General features: G+C 46.2%; 1 protein-coding gene across 1 annotated transcript in view; it reads left to right on the top strand.

Moving 5' to 3' along the window:
• Positions 1-17,466, top strand: part of LOC115136687 (cell adhesion molecule DSCAM-like) — a 139,935-nt gene that overhangs the window by 101,773 nt on the left and 20,696 nt on the right. The window contains exons 5-11 of the mRNA XM_029672354.2: positions 162-440; positions 661-936; positions 2,301-2,597; positions 3,752-4,024; positions 5,375-5,653; positions 5,937-6,056; positions 8,362-8,541. Of these exons, the coding sequence (XP_029528214.2) occupies positions 162-440; positions 661-936; positions 2,301-2,597; positions 3,752-4,024; positions 5,375-5,653; positions 5,937-6,056; positions 8,362-8,541 (1,704 nt within the window). The remainder of the gene's footprint in view (positions 1-161; positions 441-660; positions 937-2,300; positions 2,598-3,751; positions 4,025-5,374; positions 5,654-5,936; positions 6,057-8,361; positions 8,542-17,466) is intronic.

The raw sequence follows: 17,466 nt of genomic DNA, 5'->3' as shown, positions 1-17,466 counted from the left end.
GATTTCTGTACAGTACACAATGGTGCAGTAATACATCAGAAACTTCTGCATCTTCATATATTGCAATGTCCACAACACAGTGAATGCTATCGTAACACTATCTCTTCTAATAGTGAACTCTATTCTTATCATAACATATTCTCTCTATTATCTCTCACAAGATCCCACTAACTCAGAGCCGGGGATTCTGGATGGCTTTGACCGTCGGGAGGTCATGGCGTCCCATCGGGTAGAGCTGCCCTGTAAGGCGTCGGGCCATCCCATGCCCAAGTACCGCTGGCTGAAGGACAACAGCCCCCTGGAGCCCGACACACGTTTCCACCAGAGTGTCACAGGCTTGCTGATAGAGAGCGCCCAGCCCACCGACTCTGGCACCTACGTGTGTGAGGTGTGGAACAGCTATGGCAACGCTGAGGTGGTTGGCCGGCTGCTTGTCAAACGTGAGTCCAAACACCACATCACACTCACACATCAGGAGCTATCCCAGCCTGGGTACCATGATGTCTCTGCGTTAGCTGCTATAGCCCTGTCACTTTGTTTACCTATTTGTTTGATCATGTTCACACAACAAAATATTTATTTCACGGTATAACAATGTCATAGGCCTCCAGTTTGGTTTGTGGTTTTTGATGTGTGTTCTGTGTTTTCTCTGGTGTCCAGAGCCCCTGAAGGCAGTGGTCAGCCCACGAAAGGTGAAGGGCAGCGTGGGGAGTAAGGTGTCCTTGCATTGCAGTGTCAGTGGCTCGGATGAGTACGAGCTGTCGTGGTACCGTAACGGAGAGATCATCTACCCCGGCAACAACGTGCGGATCACAGGCATCAGCAGGGAGAACCTGATCATGGAGGGCATGGCCAAGAGCGACGGAGGGGCCTACCAATGTTTCGCCAGGAAGAACAAAATGTCCGCTCAGGATTTTGTTCCGGTCATCTTGGAGGGTGAGATACAGTAGTGGTTTCTTATAAAGATCAATGTTGCTATGACAGTTATTGGATATATTTATGATGTTGTAACAAGACAGTGGTTAGAATATATTACCATGTGTTTTTTTTCCATGTGTACTGTACCTCTTGGCAGTTGACTGTAGCATGAGCGTTCACGGTTTTATGTTGTATGCAGGGGCGCAACTTTTGTGTTAGAATTGGGGGGAGGCCTCCCGGGTGGCGCAGTGGTGAAGGGCGCTGTACTGCAGCGCCAGCTGTGCCACCAGAGACTCTGGGTTCGCGCCCAGGCTCTGTCGTAACCGGCCGCGACCGGGAGGTCCGTGGGGCGACGCAGAATTGGCCTAGCGTCGTCCGGGTTAGGGAGGGTTTGGCTGGTATGGAAATCCTTGTCTCATCGCGCACCAGCGACTCCTGTGGTGGGCTGGGCGCTGTGCGCGCCAACCAAGGTTGCCAGGTGCATGGTGTTTCCTCCGACACATTGGTGCGGCTGGATTCCGGGTTGGATGGCGCTGTGTTAAGAAGCTGTGCGGCTTGGTTGGGTTGTGTATCGGAGGACGCATGACTTTCAACCTTCGTCTCTCCCAAGCCTGTACGGGAGTTGTAGCGATGAGACAAGATAGTAGCTACTAAACAAATGGATACCATGAAATTGGGGAGAAAAATGGGTAAAAATTTCAACAACAAAAAACACAAAAAAAAGAAGTGGGGGGGACATAATTATTGTTCCATTTTTTTATCCAGTCAGATAAACACAGCCTACCTGACCACTCTGAGGTGTCTGCATAGTCCTAAAGTACACCATTGCCTCACATTCCAATGATAAAACTGGGGGGGACAAAAATGCAATTTCAGAATGTGGGGGGACATGTCCCCCTTGTACCCAGTGAATGTTTCACCCCTGGTTGTGTATATGTTTTGTCTCCATGTATGTTTAGTAGCACCAGCGGTGACTTAGCACAAAGGGATTTTGGCCCTGGATCGATGCAGGGCCTGTGTTAATGCATTGTGTTGTGCTGCTGCAGAGCAGCCAGTGTCATTAGGGCTACTATCCCAGTCAGCTTTAAACTGCTTACCTGAGCCTGGTTGCTTGGGCAACTGTCTCGCGTGGCCACAGAACTGTATAAGGAGGATATTGATCATCTATAATGATGTAGAACATACCAGGGTTAGCAGATAGCAACAGCAGGCCACTCTAAAATAAAGCTGTTTTTTATTTGGCCAAGACTGCCCCCAATAATGGCAGACAAAGAAAAAAGGTAGGTGTACAGGTTTGAGTGACAGATGATAGATATTCTATTGCTGCTTTTGTTCAGTCTTATTAACCATTATTCATGGTCTCCCTTTCTCTCCCCTTTCAGACGGCACTCCGAAGATTCTGTCCTCCTTCAGTGAGAAGGTGGTCAACCCCAACGAACCGGTCTTCCTGGTGTGTAACGTCAAAGGCACTCCCCCTCCCTCCTGCACCTGGAACCTGGACGATGACCCGGTCATCAAGGACAACCACCACCACCCCGGCCACTACGAGACCAACGAGGGCCACGTGGTCAGCCAGCTGAACATCACTCACACTAAGGAGGTGGACGGAGGGGTGTATCGCTGCACCTGCAGGAACTCGGCCGGGGCGGTCTACCACCAGGCTCGAATAAACGTAAGAGGTGCTTGTCAGATCAGCTCCTCCAAAACAACAAGAACATACACCTAACTCATGTTTGTTTGGTTTCCAAATTCAATGCCTGTTTCTTTTAGGTTTTTGTGGTATTCTCCCTCCTTTGTAAAGTGCCTACAGATTCCTAACCTTTTTACTTTTTACTCATTTTCAGATTTTTTTTGTCTTTCTTTCTTTCTCTTTGCTCCCTTTATTCCTCAGTTGCAGCTTTTGGACTCCATTGTTTAGTTTCCCCTAATTTCTTTCAGTGTTTTTTTTATTTTGTATCCCTGTGTGAATCTCTCATCACATCGTCCCTCTATGCTCTTAGTGTGATTGTGATACTCCAGGTCTGCTTGTAGTCACCCATATCTGGTTGGCCTGTTGGCATGTCAGTACCTCATACTGTCAATAACAATGCCAGGTCACAACCACCCATGTTTTGTTAGTGTCGGTTTGTGTGTATTGTGTGTATGATCCATCCATAACATGTCTGTTCTATTGACTGTGTCTTATTTGTTGAACATAATACCTCTCTTCTTGTCTTTAATAGTAATCTGATCCTCTACACAGATCACTGTTGCTGAGATGATTCCCGTCAGCTGATTTGCACTGCTGTTCCATGTGTAGATGTTTGAACACAGTTGACCAATTTATTATTATTTTCTTTGTAGGCCTTACTGACAGGCAGGTTTTCAGTCCAGTGTGGTGTAACTGTTGAGCGTCACATAGGTTAACTTTGTTTCTAGGCTGGTGGTGGTTTTATCTTTAGACTGAAAAAGGGAATATAGTTCTCGCTCTCTTGTTTCCTTAGTTAGTTTTTACTTATTATGTTGTGGCTGAATGTATAGATTATTTATTCAGACAAGACAATTAGTTTCAAGTGGCTCTTGGATTTGTAATTCAGTTTACTCATACAGTGAATATTGTCCACTAAAGTGTTCTGTCTTTCAGCTGTCAGCCAACCCTACCTTGTCCTTGTCTAATATGGTCCTGATTTCACAGCCCTCTCTTCAGAGTCTACCATGAGGTCCTGTGGTAAAAACTAACACATTTGGGTGTGCTGTCAATACATACGGCTTGATGTTGCTGACTGTCATGTCACAATCCCCTCACCCATAAATGTGTTTATAGAGAGCTCTCTCTCCCTCTCTGTATTTTTAGGGGCTGCCAGCATCCGTCCAATGAAAAACATCACGGCCATCGCAGGGCGGGACGCGTACGTCCACTGTCGCGTTATTGGCTACCCGTATTATTCCATCAAGTGGTATAAGAACTCCCACCTGCTCCCCTTCAACCACAGGCAGAGGGCTTTTGAGAACAACGGCACTCTGAAGCTGTCTAACGTGCAGGAGCTGGACCAGGGAGAGTACAATTGCAGGGTATTGGTCAAACCTCACCAAGAGACCAATCAGAGCGTCCATCTTAGTGTCAAAGGTAGGAAGAGCCCGTCTCCCTGACTCATGCACTGTGACAGTACACAGTAAACACACTAGCATACCACACTAGTAAAGGATAAAGGTAAAGGACGTCACCCTGCTTGCTTAGCGAGTTCCTCTGCCTCTTGATTTGGCCCACACCTGGCGCAAACTCCTGACCTCTGCCATGCTAGCACACACGACCACCCTCCTGAAGTTTCTTACCAGTCGGCACCACATGAAAAGCTAGCTATTCATTGGCGCAAGTGAGGACACTGCAGGCTGAGGAGTAAGTTTCACACATCTCCATGTGATACATAAGCATTCTAAGAGGTATGAGAGTGTAGACAGTAGAACATGGCAAAGCTGTAGGCAGAGATAGGAAGTGACCTCGCAATGACCATACTCCCATTGGCCTTCACATCACATTGTGTAACATAAGCTACAGTAACACATTCACCACTGCTACGACTGCACTGCTATGGGATGTGAGACTAAGCTAGGGTCATTAGTATGACTGCACGTACTGTAGCGATTGAGCTTGATTACCAGAGGCCCAAGAATACGTAATGGTAACGTTAACAAGTGATTCCCCACGCCTCATATCCATGTCATGAAGGATGCAGCCACTGCTTAACTTAAGACATTTCCATAAGATGAGCCTGGGGGTGCGGGGGAAAAGGGTGACCACATGATATAAAGCAACACTTCCCCGCTACAAGTACCTTAGTTAATTTGCTCTGCTCATGTTTCAAATTCTGAAAGCGGCTGGTGAGATCCCAGGAGTCCATTATCCCTACTTTGTTGTGAATTAAATCAGTGCTGAAGTGCTGCTTATTTTAATGTCATTTTAACTTGTTGATCCTCAAATACGGCTGACTTGCGAGATGGCTGGAGAGTCCCCTGAGAAGGTGCAACAGTGGACTTACTGAGGAGGATCTCACATCTAGGTCATTATCTAGTCTAGCATGAGGCCTGATTCTCCAATCATTTGTTTAACATGGTGGTTTTTCCCTACTTGAGGATCGTTAGGTTTTCTTTAATCTTCTCTTTCTAGACAGACATGGCATGAATCGCCAAAATACAGAATCACCCCTTCAACTGTTTCTGGAATAGTACACCTGTGCTTGGTACTGTTTGCTCTGACTCAGAGTACAGAATGTTCGGCTAGACAGGAGGAATGACTAAGGTGGAATTATGTGATGATTCACTCTCAGTCCTTTTGAGTTTAGAGTCTAAACAACGATTTCCAAGGACCAAAGGGATTGATAGAAGATTGAAGTATGACACACAGGAGATTGGACTGGTATAGTGTATTGTCTCTCAGCCTAATGTGGTTATGGTCATCTCTCCCCCTCTTCCCCTCCAGTTCCACCGTACATCCAGCCCTTTGCATTCCAGCGGTTCTCCATTGGCCAGCGTGTCTTCATCCCCTGCGTGGTAATGTCAGGTGACCAGCCCCTGGACATCACATGGCAGAAGGACGGGCGGCCAATCCCTGCCAGTCTGGGGGTCACCATTGACAACATAGAGTTCACCAGCTCACTGCGGATCTCCAACCTGTCCCCAGACCACAACGGAAACTACACCTGCATTGCGCGCAACGAGGCTGCAGCCGTTGAGCACCAGAGTCAGCTCATTGTCAGGGGTGAGAGGAGGCTAGCACGTTATTCCTCTGTGTCCGTCACTGCTTCTAGATGTATCTCTCTTAGGCTCCCTCCTCTCACTCCCTGACTCTTACTGTCTTTCTTTCTCTCTCTGTTTCTGTTTGTTTCTCTGCTCCTCTCTCCGTTGCTTCGCATCTGTCTTTATACTGTATATTTCTCTCCACTGCACTCTTTTTTGTCAATCTTAATCTATCTCTCATACTATCTTTCTATCTCAGAAGTACTAGTAAGTCAGTCTGTGTGTGGTTCCCTCTGCTCCTCCAGTTCCTCCCCAGTTTGTGGTGCAGCCCACAGACCAGGATGGGATCTATGGCAAAACTGTGACCCTCAACTGCTCTGCTGAGGGTTATCCACGCCCCACCCTCATATGGAAACACTCCAAAGGTAAACAGATACGTAAATCAAGCATCAGAAGACTGTCGGTAGCATTAATTCAATGGTTATACAAACGTATTAAAGGACATTGTTTAGGGATGTAACAGCAGCTGTTTTGGATAGAGTAACTGTAGTTGTAATTGAACACATATGGTTTCATCCACAGCCCATGTATGATGTGGTTCAACAACTGCAGGTGTACACACACACTCTCACAGGTCGCAGGTCGCAGGTGTACACACACACTCTCACAAGTCACAGATGTGAAGCCACTGTGGGTTGTTTGGTGGGGGAGCTACCAGTGAGGTGGGAGAGAGCAGGTGAATAAAGTGGCACAGCACTTGACCAGGATAGCTGAAGATGGTACCCAGGTGTTTGCTGCTCCGTCCATAACACGGGTGAAATCTTCCCCCAATGGAGAGACGACAACTAATCCAACCAATTGTGTGGCGTGTGGGGGCAGTGTGAGGGGCATCAAAGGTGTGGGTCAGGGCCAGACTCAGCAGCCAGGCTTTGATGGGATTTGTTTTTGACTTGGGCTCCCTGGGACCGAGAGGAGATTGGGTTTGATGTGAGAGAGACGCTCCTGAATATCTTAGACGCCCTGTCTGATTAATAACGCCTGACAGAACCTTGATCCTTCGCCACGGCGATGGCGAGAGAAGACTTGGCCGGCGCCTTTATCTGAGATGTACCTCTAATTTATAAGTGCAAGTGTCTGTGTTGCTGTATATTATGGCACTGGAGATGCTTTTTATTCTCCCAGTCAGGTGTTAGCAGAGCAGAGCAACAGAGAGATAGAAAAGTGAATAAGGAAAGGTCAGCTGGTATTATCATAACTGCTAGCTCTCTCTGGATATGCAAAATCCATGATCCAAGAGCACTTTCTCTGTCTCTCTGTCTCTCTCTCTGTCTCTGTCTCTCTCTCTCTCTGTCTCTCTCTGTCACCCTTGGTTTCTCTCTCTGTGTGTCTCTCTCTTTCTTTCTCTCTCTTTCACTTTCTGTCTCTCTCTCTATCTCTCTCTCTTCTCGTTTACAAGGCAGCAGAGTGGGAATAGTACTGCCACTTGACCCCTCGCTAACCAGAAGCACTTGACTGCATGTTTAATTAAGGACCAAAACCCACAGCTCACTAAATGTCCTTATCTTTACACTCTAACTTTAGCGCATGCTGATATCTGGCCCAGTTCAGACATATGTTTAATACTCTATGAGCGAGCCTGGATGTGTTGCTATTACTGTAACATAGGTAGACCACTTACAGCTCTGAGTGGGTTTCCATTCCCAGGCAGCTCATTGACCTGAACATTTTCAGCATTTCCTACACTACACTAAGTCATTTTGACCTTTTTGAATGAGACTGTCCAACATTACCTCCAACGGAAACATGGAGGATTATAGAAAATATACTTGTTCCCTGATATGTGGAAAGTATAATGCTGTATGCTGGTATGCTGAAGTGTACCTCATCACCAGAGATCTTTGAATACTATTTGACCTACAAAAGCATGTACATACTAATACTAATCTTTGTGTTTCACCAAGACAAAATCAATGCTTTGGGGATTAGGTTGTATTTACCCAAAAATATATGTACAATACATTTTTCCGTCTTTGATGTGTAGATTTGTAAATGTACATGCCTACAAGTTCAGTGTTGTTCACATGAAAAATACCAATCATAGCTTACAGGCATCAAATCCTGAGAGTCCGTGGATAAATAAATCCTCACATGTAAAAACAAAGGAAAAGAAAAGTACGTTGCTGTGTAAAGGAAACTGCACAGCATTTCATTGGCTGATTCCTTGTTTCAAGGCCTCATTGCAGTCTTGTTGTTTTCTTCCTTTACAATCTGCTCTGGTGTTGAACATGGGCACCATATCTTTCATGATTACCCACTTTTAGTGGCTACATTCTCCACAGCAGCTGCTGAGGTTTAGGGGCAGCGTTAAGATGCATGTTTACTGTCCTTAAATCCCTAAAGCTTTGTCACTGAAGCGTTACACACTGTACAAGTTGAATAAGGATGCGCATCTGTCAATAGTCTGCACCCAAAACATGAGCTTTAAAAACAAAAACAGTAGTAGCTTTGGGTTTAAATTAGTTAGGGGAAATTGTAGAACACCATCCCCATGTGCTCTTAAGCTTACTTTGCTTATGCCATAAATACAATGGTTCCGATTAAGGATTAGAGGATATTGTAGACTTCTACATTCAAAGTGTTTATGATGGTGATTTTTGAAAGGTGCTAAATGCATTTGAAATGTGTATCATCCATGACTCATGTCCCCGTCCCTCCTTGTCTCCACCCCAGGTAACGGGGTTCCCCAGTTCCAGCCCATCGCCCTGAACTCTGGCTCCCGTATCCAGCTGCTGGTCAATGGCTCTCTGCTAATCAAACACGTGCTAGAGGAGGACAGCGGCTACTACCTGTGTAAGGTCAGCAACGATGTGGGAGCTGACGTTAGCAAGTCCATGTACCTCACCGTCAAAAGTAAGACTCCAAAACTACTGTAACGTTTCTTTTTGACTTCCTTGTTAGACAAACTCTGTTTGGTATTGTTGGGTGAAGCATCAAATGACAAGTATGTATTTTTTATTTTATTTATTTTTCATTTGAACCTTTATTTAACTGTATCATGTCTGTGAGTTTGGGTCAGAGGAAAGAAGGGTAAGGGTAAAATGTTGACCCCACAGTATAGTCACTGGTACTTTGGCCATGGGGGGGTGACCGTGTGTTTTTTTGTTGAGCAGCTAAGGACTTATGTCCCCTCCATTACACGTTCAACTCTTCATTCAAGCAGAGTCTGCCATGTGGAAAAGAGAGGGAGAGAGCACAACACCACTACACCACTGTGCTCTCTCTTTCTCTGCCCTGCTTTCTCTATCTCACTCTTTCACCCTCTCTGTCTGTCTGTGTGTCTGTGTGTCTGTCTGTGTGTCTGTCTGTCTGTCTGTCTGTCTGTCTGTCTGTCTGTCTGTCTGTCTGTCTGTCTGTCTGTCTGTCTGTCTGTGTCTGTCTGTCTGTGTGTGTCTGTCTGTGTGTGTCTGTCTGTCTGTCTGTCTGTCTGTCTGTCTGTCTGTCTGTCTGTCTGTCTGTCTGTCTGTCTGTCTGTCTGTCTCTCTTTCAGTCTGTGTCTGTGTATGATAATGATACTGTTGCCCTACTTGTACTACATTGCCTGCATCACATTTGTTATCTACTGTATGCCATCTCTCATGCCATCTCTCTGTATTTCCCTTAAGTCACAGACATGTCTTGTACCACCCCATATGTTATCTACTGGTATCAGCCCTGTCCCTGGCTGCGTATTGATTTGTATTACAGTGTTCTCCTATAGCCTTGTAGACATCATGTGTGAATGACAAGAGGGAGAGGACCTGCCTTGCCAGGTCTATTTTAATCAGTACCAGCAGCAGCCAAATGTAACTAACTGTAGCATCACTAATCACTTTCTGGTTACAAAACCAACCTGAGACAGAACCAAGAGGAACTGGGATACAGTTCAGTGACGTGAGGTCACTCATTAGACACTGTGTCATTCCAAAGGTTTAGAACAATGGACCTTAGGGTTGCTCAGATGGCCTATAAGCTACTGTAGTAACTGTACATTGAATCATCACACCGTTTAAACAGACACAGTCTGAGTGATGAGTCATGACATACTGAAAGAAGGACATGGTTTATTTTTATTTTTTTATTGGAGTCCAGACAGTTTGTGGTGTCTCTCTCTCTGCTGTGTTGACTGCAGCATGTGGAGTATGTTAATGACCTGGTCACCAGTCTCCTGGCACTGCCAGTCTGGCTTTGCTGCGTGGGGGAAGTATTCTCATTTGATGATGCTCAGATGTGAGGAGAGCTTATTTTCTGTTGCTGTTCTTATCAAGCTGTTGCAGGAGCCCCCCTGCTAAGTCGCTCTCTCTGTCAGAGCCAAATGCAGCTCCCTCCTGGCATTGACTGCTACATAATAATGCAAACACACACACACACAAACACACATAGACAGACACACACATGCAAATATGGTCAGACACGTGTGCTCCTACAGTACACACAATGCCACATTTACACACACACGTGCGCGCACACTATCTCTAACATGCATCCATTCAGATTCACATAATGTAAATAAATACACCCTCTCACACACATCAGTAACCATACATTCACATGTACACATCATAAATTCACACAGACTTTTAGGTTCCATCTCATGCCTTTGTGTTTCATATACTTACTCTGATTGGTGTAAACAAGCATGAACAATCTATTTAGACAGAGTCTCTGATCATGGTGTGGCTAAGACACTGAGAAGATCAAATAAAATCAAATGTTATTTGTCACGTGCTGAATACAACAGGTGTTCGTTCACCTTACAGTGAAGTGCTTAACCTACAAACCTTTAACCAATACTGCCGTCTTAAGAAAATACACAAAAAAAAGTAAGAGATAAGAATAGCAAATTAAAGAGCAACAGTAAATAACAATAAATCAAATCAAATCAAATGTATTTATATAGCCCTTGGTACATCAGCTGATATCTCAAAGTGCTGTACAGAAACCCAGCCTAAAACCCCAAACAGCAAGCAATGCAGGTGTAGAAGCACGGTGGCTAGGAAAAACTCCCTAGAAAGGCCAAAACCTAGGAAGAAACCTAGAGAGGAACCAGGCTATGTGGGGTGGCCAGTCCTCTTCTGGCTGTGCCGGGTGGAGATTATAACAGAACATGGCCAAGATGTTCAAATGTTCATAAATGACCAGCATGGTCGAATAATAATAAGGCAGAACAGTTGAAACTGGAGCAGCAGCACAGTCAGGTGGACTGGGGACAGCAAAGGAGTCATCATGTCAGGTAGTCCTGGGGCATGGTCCTAGGGCTCAGGTGCTCCGAGAGAGAGAAAGAAAGAGAGAATTAGAGAGAGCATATGTGGGGTGGCCAGTCCTCAATAGCGGGGCTACCGGTACAAAGTCAATGTGTGGGGAACCTTTGTCGAGGTAATTGAGGTAATATGTACATGTAGGTAGAGTTATTAAAGTGACTATGCATAGATGATAACAGAGAGTAGCAACAGTGTTCCAGTGTTCCAGAGGGGGTGGGGGGAATGCAAATAGTCCGGGTAGCCATTTGATTAGCTGTTCAGGAGTCTTATGGCTTGGGGGTAGAAGCTATTTAGGAACCTCTTGGACCGAGACTTGGCGCTCCGGTACTGCTTGCCATGTGGTAGCAGAGAGAACAGTCTATGACTAGGGTGTATGGAGTCGATGACCATTTTTAGGGCCTTCCTCTGACACCAAACCAGGCAGTGATTCAACCCGTCAGGATCCTCTCGATGGTGCAGCTGTAAATCCTTTTGAGGATCTGAGGACCCATGCCAAATCATTTCAGTCTCCTGAGGGGGAATAGCTTTTGTCGTGCCCTCTTCACGACTGTCTTGGTGTGCTTGGACAATATTAGTTTGTTGGTGATGTGGACGCCAAGGTACTTGAAGCTCTCAACCTGCTCCACTACAGCCCTGATGATGAGAATGGGGACATGCTCTGTCCTCCTTTTCCTGTAGTCCACAATCATCTACTTTGTCTTGATCAAGTTGAGGGAGAGGTTGTTGTCCTTGCACCACACGGTCAGGTCTCTGACCTCCTCCCTATAGGCTGTCTCATCGTTATCGGTGATCAGGCCCTACCACTGTTGTGTCATTAGCAAACTTAATGAGGGTGTTGGAGTCGTGCATGGCCGTGCAGTCATGAGTGAACAGGGAGTACAGGAGGCTGAGCACGCACCCTTGAGGGGCCCCCGTATTGAAGATCAGTGTGGCGGATGTGTTGTTACCTACCCTTACCACCTGGGGGCGGCCCTGTCAGGAAGTCCAGGATCCAGTTGCAGAGGGAGGTGTTTAGTCCCAGGGTCCTTAGCTTAGTGATGAGCTTTGAGGGCACTATGATGTTGAACGCTGAGCTGTACTCAATGAATAGTGTTCCTTTTGTCCAGGTGGGAAAGGGCAGTGTGGAGTGCAATAGAGATCACATCATCTGTGGATCTGTTGGGGTGGTATGCAAATTGGAGTGGGTCTAGGGTTTCTGAGATAATGGTGTTGATGTGAGCCATGACCAGCCTTTCAAAGAATTTCATGGCTACAAACATAGCCCACTACCATGGGTCGGTAGTCATTTAGGCAGGTTACCTTAGTGTTCTTGGGCACAGGGACTATGGTGGTCTGCTTGAAACATGTTGGTATTACAGACTCAGGCAGGGAGAGGTTGAAAATGTCAGTGAAGACACTTGCCAGTTGGTCAGTGCATGCTCGAAGTACACGTCCTAGTAATCCGTCTGGCCCTGCGGCCTTGTGAATGACGAGCGTCAGACCCGGTGTAGTACGATTCGTTCTTAGTCCTGTATTGATGCTTTGCCTGTTTGATGGTTCGTCGGAGGGCATAGCAGTAATTGTTATAAGCTTCCGGGTTAGAGTCCCGCACCTTGAAAGCGGCAGCTCTACCCTTTAGCTCAGTGCGAATGTTGCCTGTAATCCATGGCTTCTGGTTGGGGTATGTACGTACAGTCACTGTGGGGACGGCGTCCTCGATGCACTTATTCTTAAAGCCAGTGACTTATGTGGTGTACTCCTCAATGCCATCGGAAGAATCCCAGAACATATTGCAGTCTGTGCTAGCATCTGCAGATGACCACTTTTTTATAGACCGAGTCACTGGTGCTTCCTGTTTAAATGTTTTCTTGTAAGCAGGAATCAGGAGGATATAATTATGGTCTGATTTGCCAAATGAGGGCAAGGGAGAGCTTTGTATGCGTCTCTATGTGTGGAGTAAAGGTGGTCTAGAATTTTTTTCCCTCTGGTTGCACATTTAACATGCTGATAGAAATGAGGTAAAACGGATTCAAATTTCCCTGCTATAAAGTCCCCGGCCACTAGGAGCGCCGCCTCTGTTTGCTTATGGCGGTATACAGCTCATTGAGCGCGGTTTTAGTGACAGCATCAGTCTGTGGTGGTATGTAGGCAGCTATGAAAAATACAGATGAAAACTCTCTAGGTAGATAGTGTGGTCTACAGCTTATCATGAGATACTCTACCTTAGGCGTGCAAAACCACGAGACTTCCTTAGATATCGTGCACCAGCTGTTGTTCACATACTGTATATGCATAGGCCCCCACCCCGTGTCTTACCAGAGGCTGCTGTTCTGTCCTGCCGATGGAGTATATAACCCGTCAGCCTTATGTTCTTAATGTCGTCGTTCAACCACGACTCGGTAAAACAAAAGATATTACAGTTTTTAATGTGCCGTTAGTAGGATATACGTGCTTTCAGCTCGTCCCATTTATTTTCCAGCGATTGAACATTAGCTAGCAGGACGGAAGGCAAGGGCAGATTAACCACTCGTCGCCTCATCCTCGCAAGGCACCCTGATCTTTTTCCACTAAATCTCTGTTTCCTTCTCCAGCGAATCATGGGGATCTGGGCCTGATCGGGTGTCTGTAGTAGTATATCCCTTCCGTCCGACTCATTAAAAAAGAACTATTTGTCCATTTTGAGGTGAGCAATCACAGTTCTGATGTCCAGAAGATCTTTTCGGTCATAAGAGATGGTAGCAACAACATTATGTATAAAACAAGTTATGAACAATGCAAAAAAACTAACAAAATAGCATGGTTGGTTAAAAGCCGATAAGACGGCAGCCCTCCCCTCCGGCGCCATTGTTCACAGATGCAACAGACAGTGGCTGTATGCTAGCTAGCATGGCTACGATGCCCTGGCCTACTCCACCCAGTGTACTGTACAGTATGAGCTTGTCATAGTTAATGAGGCTAACATGGAAGTGCTTATGTAGCACTCTGTGTTTCCATCAGTACATTAGCTCACTGAAGGCCATGGTTGCCATGCAGTGGCTAGACCTGTGGTGACACTGACTCTCAGCCCTCCTAGAGACAGCACATTTACACAGCCAATCAGCAATTGGCTGGGCCCAGGCACCATTACTTTTTTCACATTACCACACAGGTCATTGGTCAGCATGCCATAAACAGTAGCTAAGCAGGTGATTAATGCCTACTTATCACTGACAGACAGTTGGCTGTACACCGTAGCCATGCCCAACAACAGCAATACACTTCCAGACACAAGAAAGTATCTTCCTCTCCTCTCTACCTTCTTTTCCCTCGAGGTATTTGTCTCTTGTTGTCGCAGAGTTCTGTGGCAGTGTGGTGGTGAGTGAGTGTGAGAGAGTAATTGTGCAGGAGAACAGGGCATTAAAGTGGCTCCACCCAACCAGTCATCCTTGTACTGTATGGCCTGTGAGAAGAATGCTGGGCCGGCCTGAGGAGTGTGTGTGTATGTATTGTAAATATGCGTGTGTGGGTGTATTGTAGGCTATATGCATTTAATTGTGTGTGTGTGTGTGTGTGTGTGTGTGTGTGTGTGTGTGTGTGTGTGTGTGTTTGGGGGGTATTGCCCAGTGAGGCATTGTGTGGCGTGGTGGCCTACTTTCCCACGATGCCCGGCGAGGAGAGATGATGAAATGAGGGTTGAAGCGTATTATCCTCACACAGCACCGTCACCCCAGCCTCCGTCCCAGATCAGCCTCCACCATGACACTGAGACCAGCACGCCCCAGGACACACAATATCATTGGGAATGAACAGGGGGAGGAGGGGAGAGCAAGAGATTTGCTTTTAATGTATCAGTCTCAGTCTTTCATAGCCTACTGTAATTGTGTGTGTATGTGTGAGCTGGCTACATTGTACTGTACTGTACTGTAGGTTAGGATGGAGGAGTTAGGTGGAGAGCTGCTCCTGACCACCAGATTCAGTATGCCTTCAAAAGCTTCATCAGGAAGACGCAGGGAGATTTAGGGCTGTTATAGAAAGGGGCGTTACAGTAACACAAATTGTAAAGGGGACCTACTGTGAGCGTGTCTCTGTGTAGTGAGCTGTATAGATTCCCTACTTTATAGATTCCTGCTCGTTCTCTTCTATAGCCTACTCTCATTTCCTGTTTATTTTTACTCAAATCTCTCAAGACTATTTTAATTTAATGACGATCGACATCTTGGAGAGGGGAAATTCTGATTATCCCAAAATCCCAGAGTTGTGATGTCCTTTGGGGCTTTTGTTAGTGGTATCCATCATGCTACTGGGGGGTTGGAAGCTATCATTACATGATGGTACAGCTGTACTCTTGTCACTCATCATAATATCACATTTCATGCCTTATAACCCCTGAACTGTGCACTCAGACTCAAGATGCTTTCTGTAAAAGTGTATTTATTCGCTTGAGTGGATTGAAAAGGAAGACCATTAGTGTTTCAGTATGCACTGCTGCCTGCCTGCCCTCCCTCTCCTAACTATCCTGTGTGTGTGTGTGTGCACATTTGTGCATGCATGTGTGTGTCACCGGCCGATGAAGCTCTTCAGTGCGTTTCTGCTTCATTTAAACCCATCAGTACTTAAATTAGAGACAGACTAAGTAAGGGCACAGGGGAACAGCTATTTGCATGTGGTGTTCTACCTTATTTTCAGTCCCTCTCTTCTACAGAGAAGGGGTACAGATCAAAAAGATACAATGATTTTTCTCCTGCTGTGCAGATAATACATTTTCCTCAAAATGTGTACACCTTAGCCAACTAGAAATCCTACATTAAGATGTTTTCATTTTATTTGATAAACCAATGTTTTTTGGATTTCCCTAAATTAAACTCTATAATGTTCTGTTCATCATGCACAATTTCAAGACCGGCAGTTTTTGCAATTCAATCCTTTTAATAATGCTACTGGATGATTGTTTTCTTAGTCAGTTGTAGTACATCTCCATCCAATATGGCAACCTCCCCCTCAGTCTCCCTCTGCCCAGTGACACATAGCCAGCCCTGACTGGGACCTGACAGACAGATAGGAATAGAAACCTCCTCCTCAGTCTCCCTCTGCCCAGTGACACATAGCCAGCCCTGACTGGGACCTGACAGACAGATAGGAATAGAAACCTCCTCCTCAGTTTCCCTCTGCCCAGTGACACATAGCCAGCCCCGACTGGGACCTGACAGACAGATAGGAATATAAACCTCCTCCTCAGTTTCCCTCTGGGCCCAGATAGGAATATAAACCTCCTCCTCAGTTTCCCTCTGACACATAGCCAGCCCTGACTGGGACCTGACAGACAGATAGGAATAGAAACCTCCTCCTCAGTCTCCCTCTGCCCAGTGACACATAGCCAGCCCTGACTGGGACCTGACAGACAGATAGGAATAGAAACCTCCTCCTCAGTCTCCCTCTGCCCAGTGACACATAGCCAGCCCTGACTGGGACCTGACAGACAGATAGGAATAGAAACCTCTTCCCTCTCTCTGTCTCGCTCTCTCTCTCTCTCCCCTTCTCTCTTTCTCTCCCTACTGCGCTTTATTACCAGGCTCTGTAACATCGCTGGATATTAAAAAATATACATCAACGAAGCAATTATGGGCCATCAAAAAGAATACTGGTAGCCTGGGGGCTACTGAGGGCTGTTTGGTGAATGTAGGCAGGAGAGAGGAGTCTAGCTGAGAGCAGCCTTTTGTTGTCCCCCAACCTTCTTTAACAAGTCTCAGGTTGTTGTGAGGATGGTTTAAGATGGAGAACACCTTGAGCTGCCTGTTTGTTTTCGGTCATCTTTGACACCTGAGGCCTTTACTGTAGCAGTATTGGGAGTGTCACAGCAAACTGAGTATGACACCGTGACAGCACAGAGGAGGCAGTCTCTGTAGCTTTAACAGACAGCCACAGCAGACAGACATTTCCCTGCAATTTGATCATGTGGACCTGTGCTGATCACACAGTGATGGAGCTAGGTTATGTGCCAGAGCTACGTGTGTGATAACAATAGCAGATCATTTGCCTGTGTTGTTCGAAAGGAATGTCAGAACTAGGATTCTTCTTATTTTCTGCATTTTTTCTCCCCTCCTCCGGCTCCCCCTCTTCCCCCCTCCCCTCAAAGGCGGAGCGCTCATCAAGGCATGCCCTCGGTCTCACGGGGGCAGGAGTAGGAGAACATCAGGCAGGTCTCCTGCTGACTCCGCCCGCCACGGCGCTGCCTGCTGCCTCAGATGTAGAAACTACCCCTGTTAAGGAGCAATAACATTTAGAGAAGGCTGAGGAGGATTTTTGAATGTGCCTCACTTAAAATTCATAGTTGTCACGCTAAATAAATCAGCGTTCTTTGGCGTAGCTTGGGAGTGAATAAGAGATGAGGCTTAAACGTTGGCAGACCTTAGTCTGACACATTCAATCATGTCAGAGACGGGCTGTCAGCTAGCAGAGCCGCATCTCCCTCCTACACACACACCCCTCTGAGTGTGTCACCTGGGATTATGTGTGGTTTGTTTTTTCTGCATGTCTTTCTCTGTTTCTCTGAATTTGTGTGTGTGTATGTGTGTGTTCTGTG

This window comes from Oncorhynchus nerka, linkage group LG11, assembly GCF_034236695.1.
Source record: "Oncorhynchus nerka isolate Pitt River linkage group LG11, Oner_Uvic_2.0, whole genome shotgun sequence".
NCBI classification, from domain to species: Eukaryota; Metazoa; Chordata; class Actinopteri; order Salmoniformes; family Salmonidae; genus Oncorhynchus; species Oncorhynchus nerka.
Note: the sequence above shows the minus strand (reverse complement) of the source record. Positions and strands in the feature narration are given on the sequence as shown.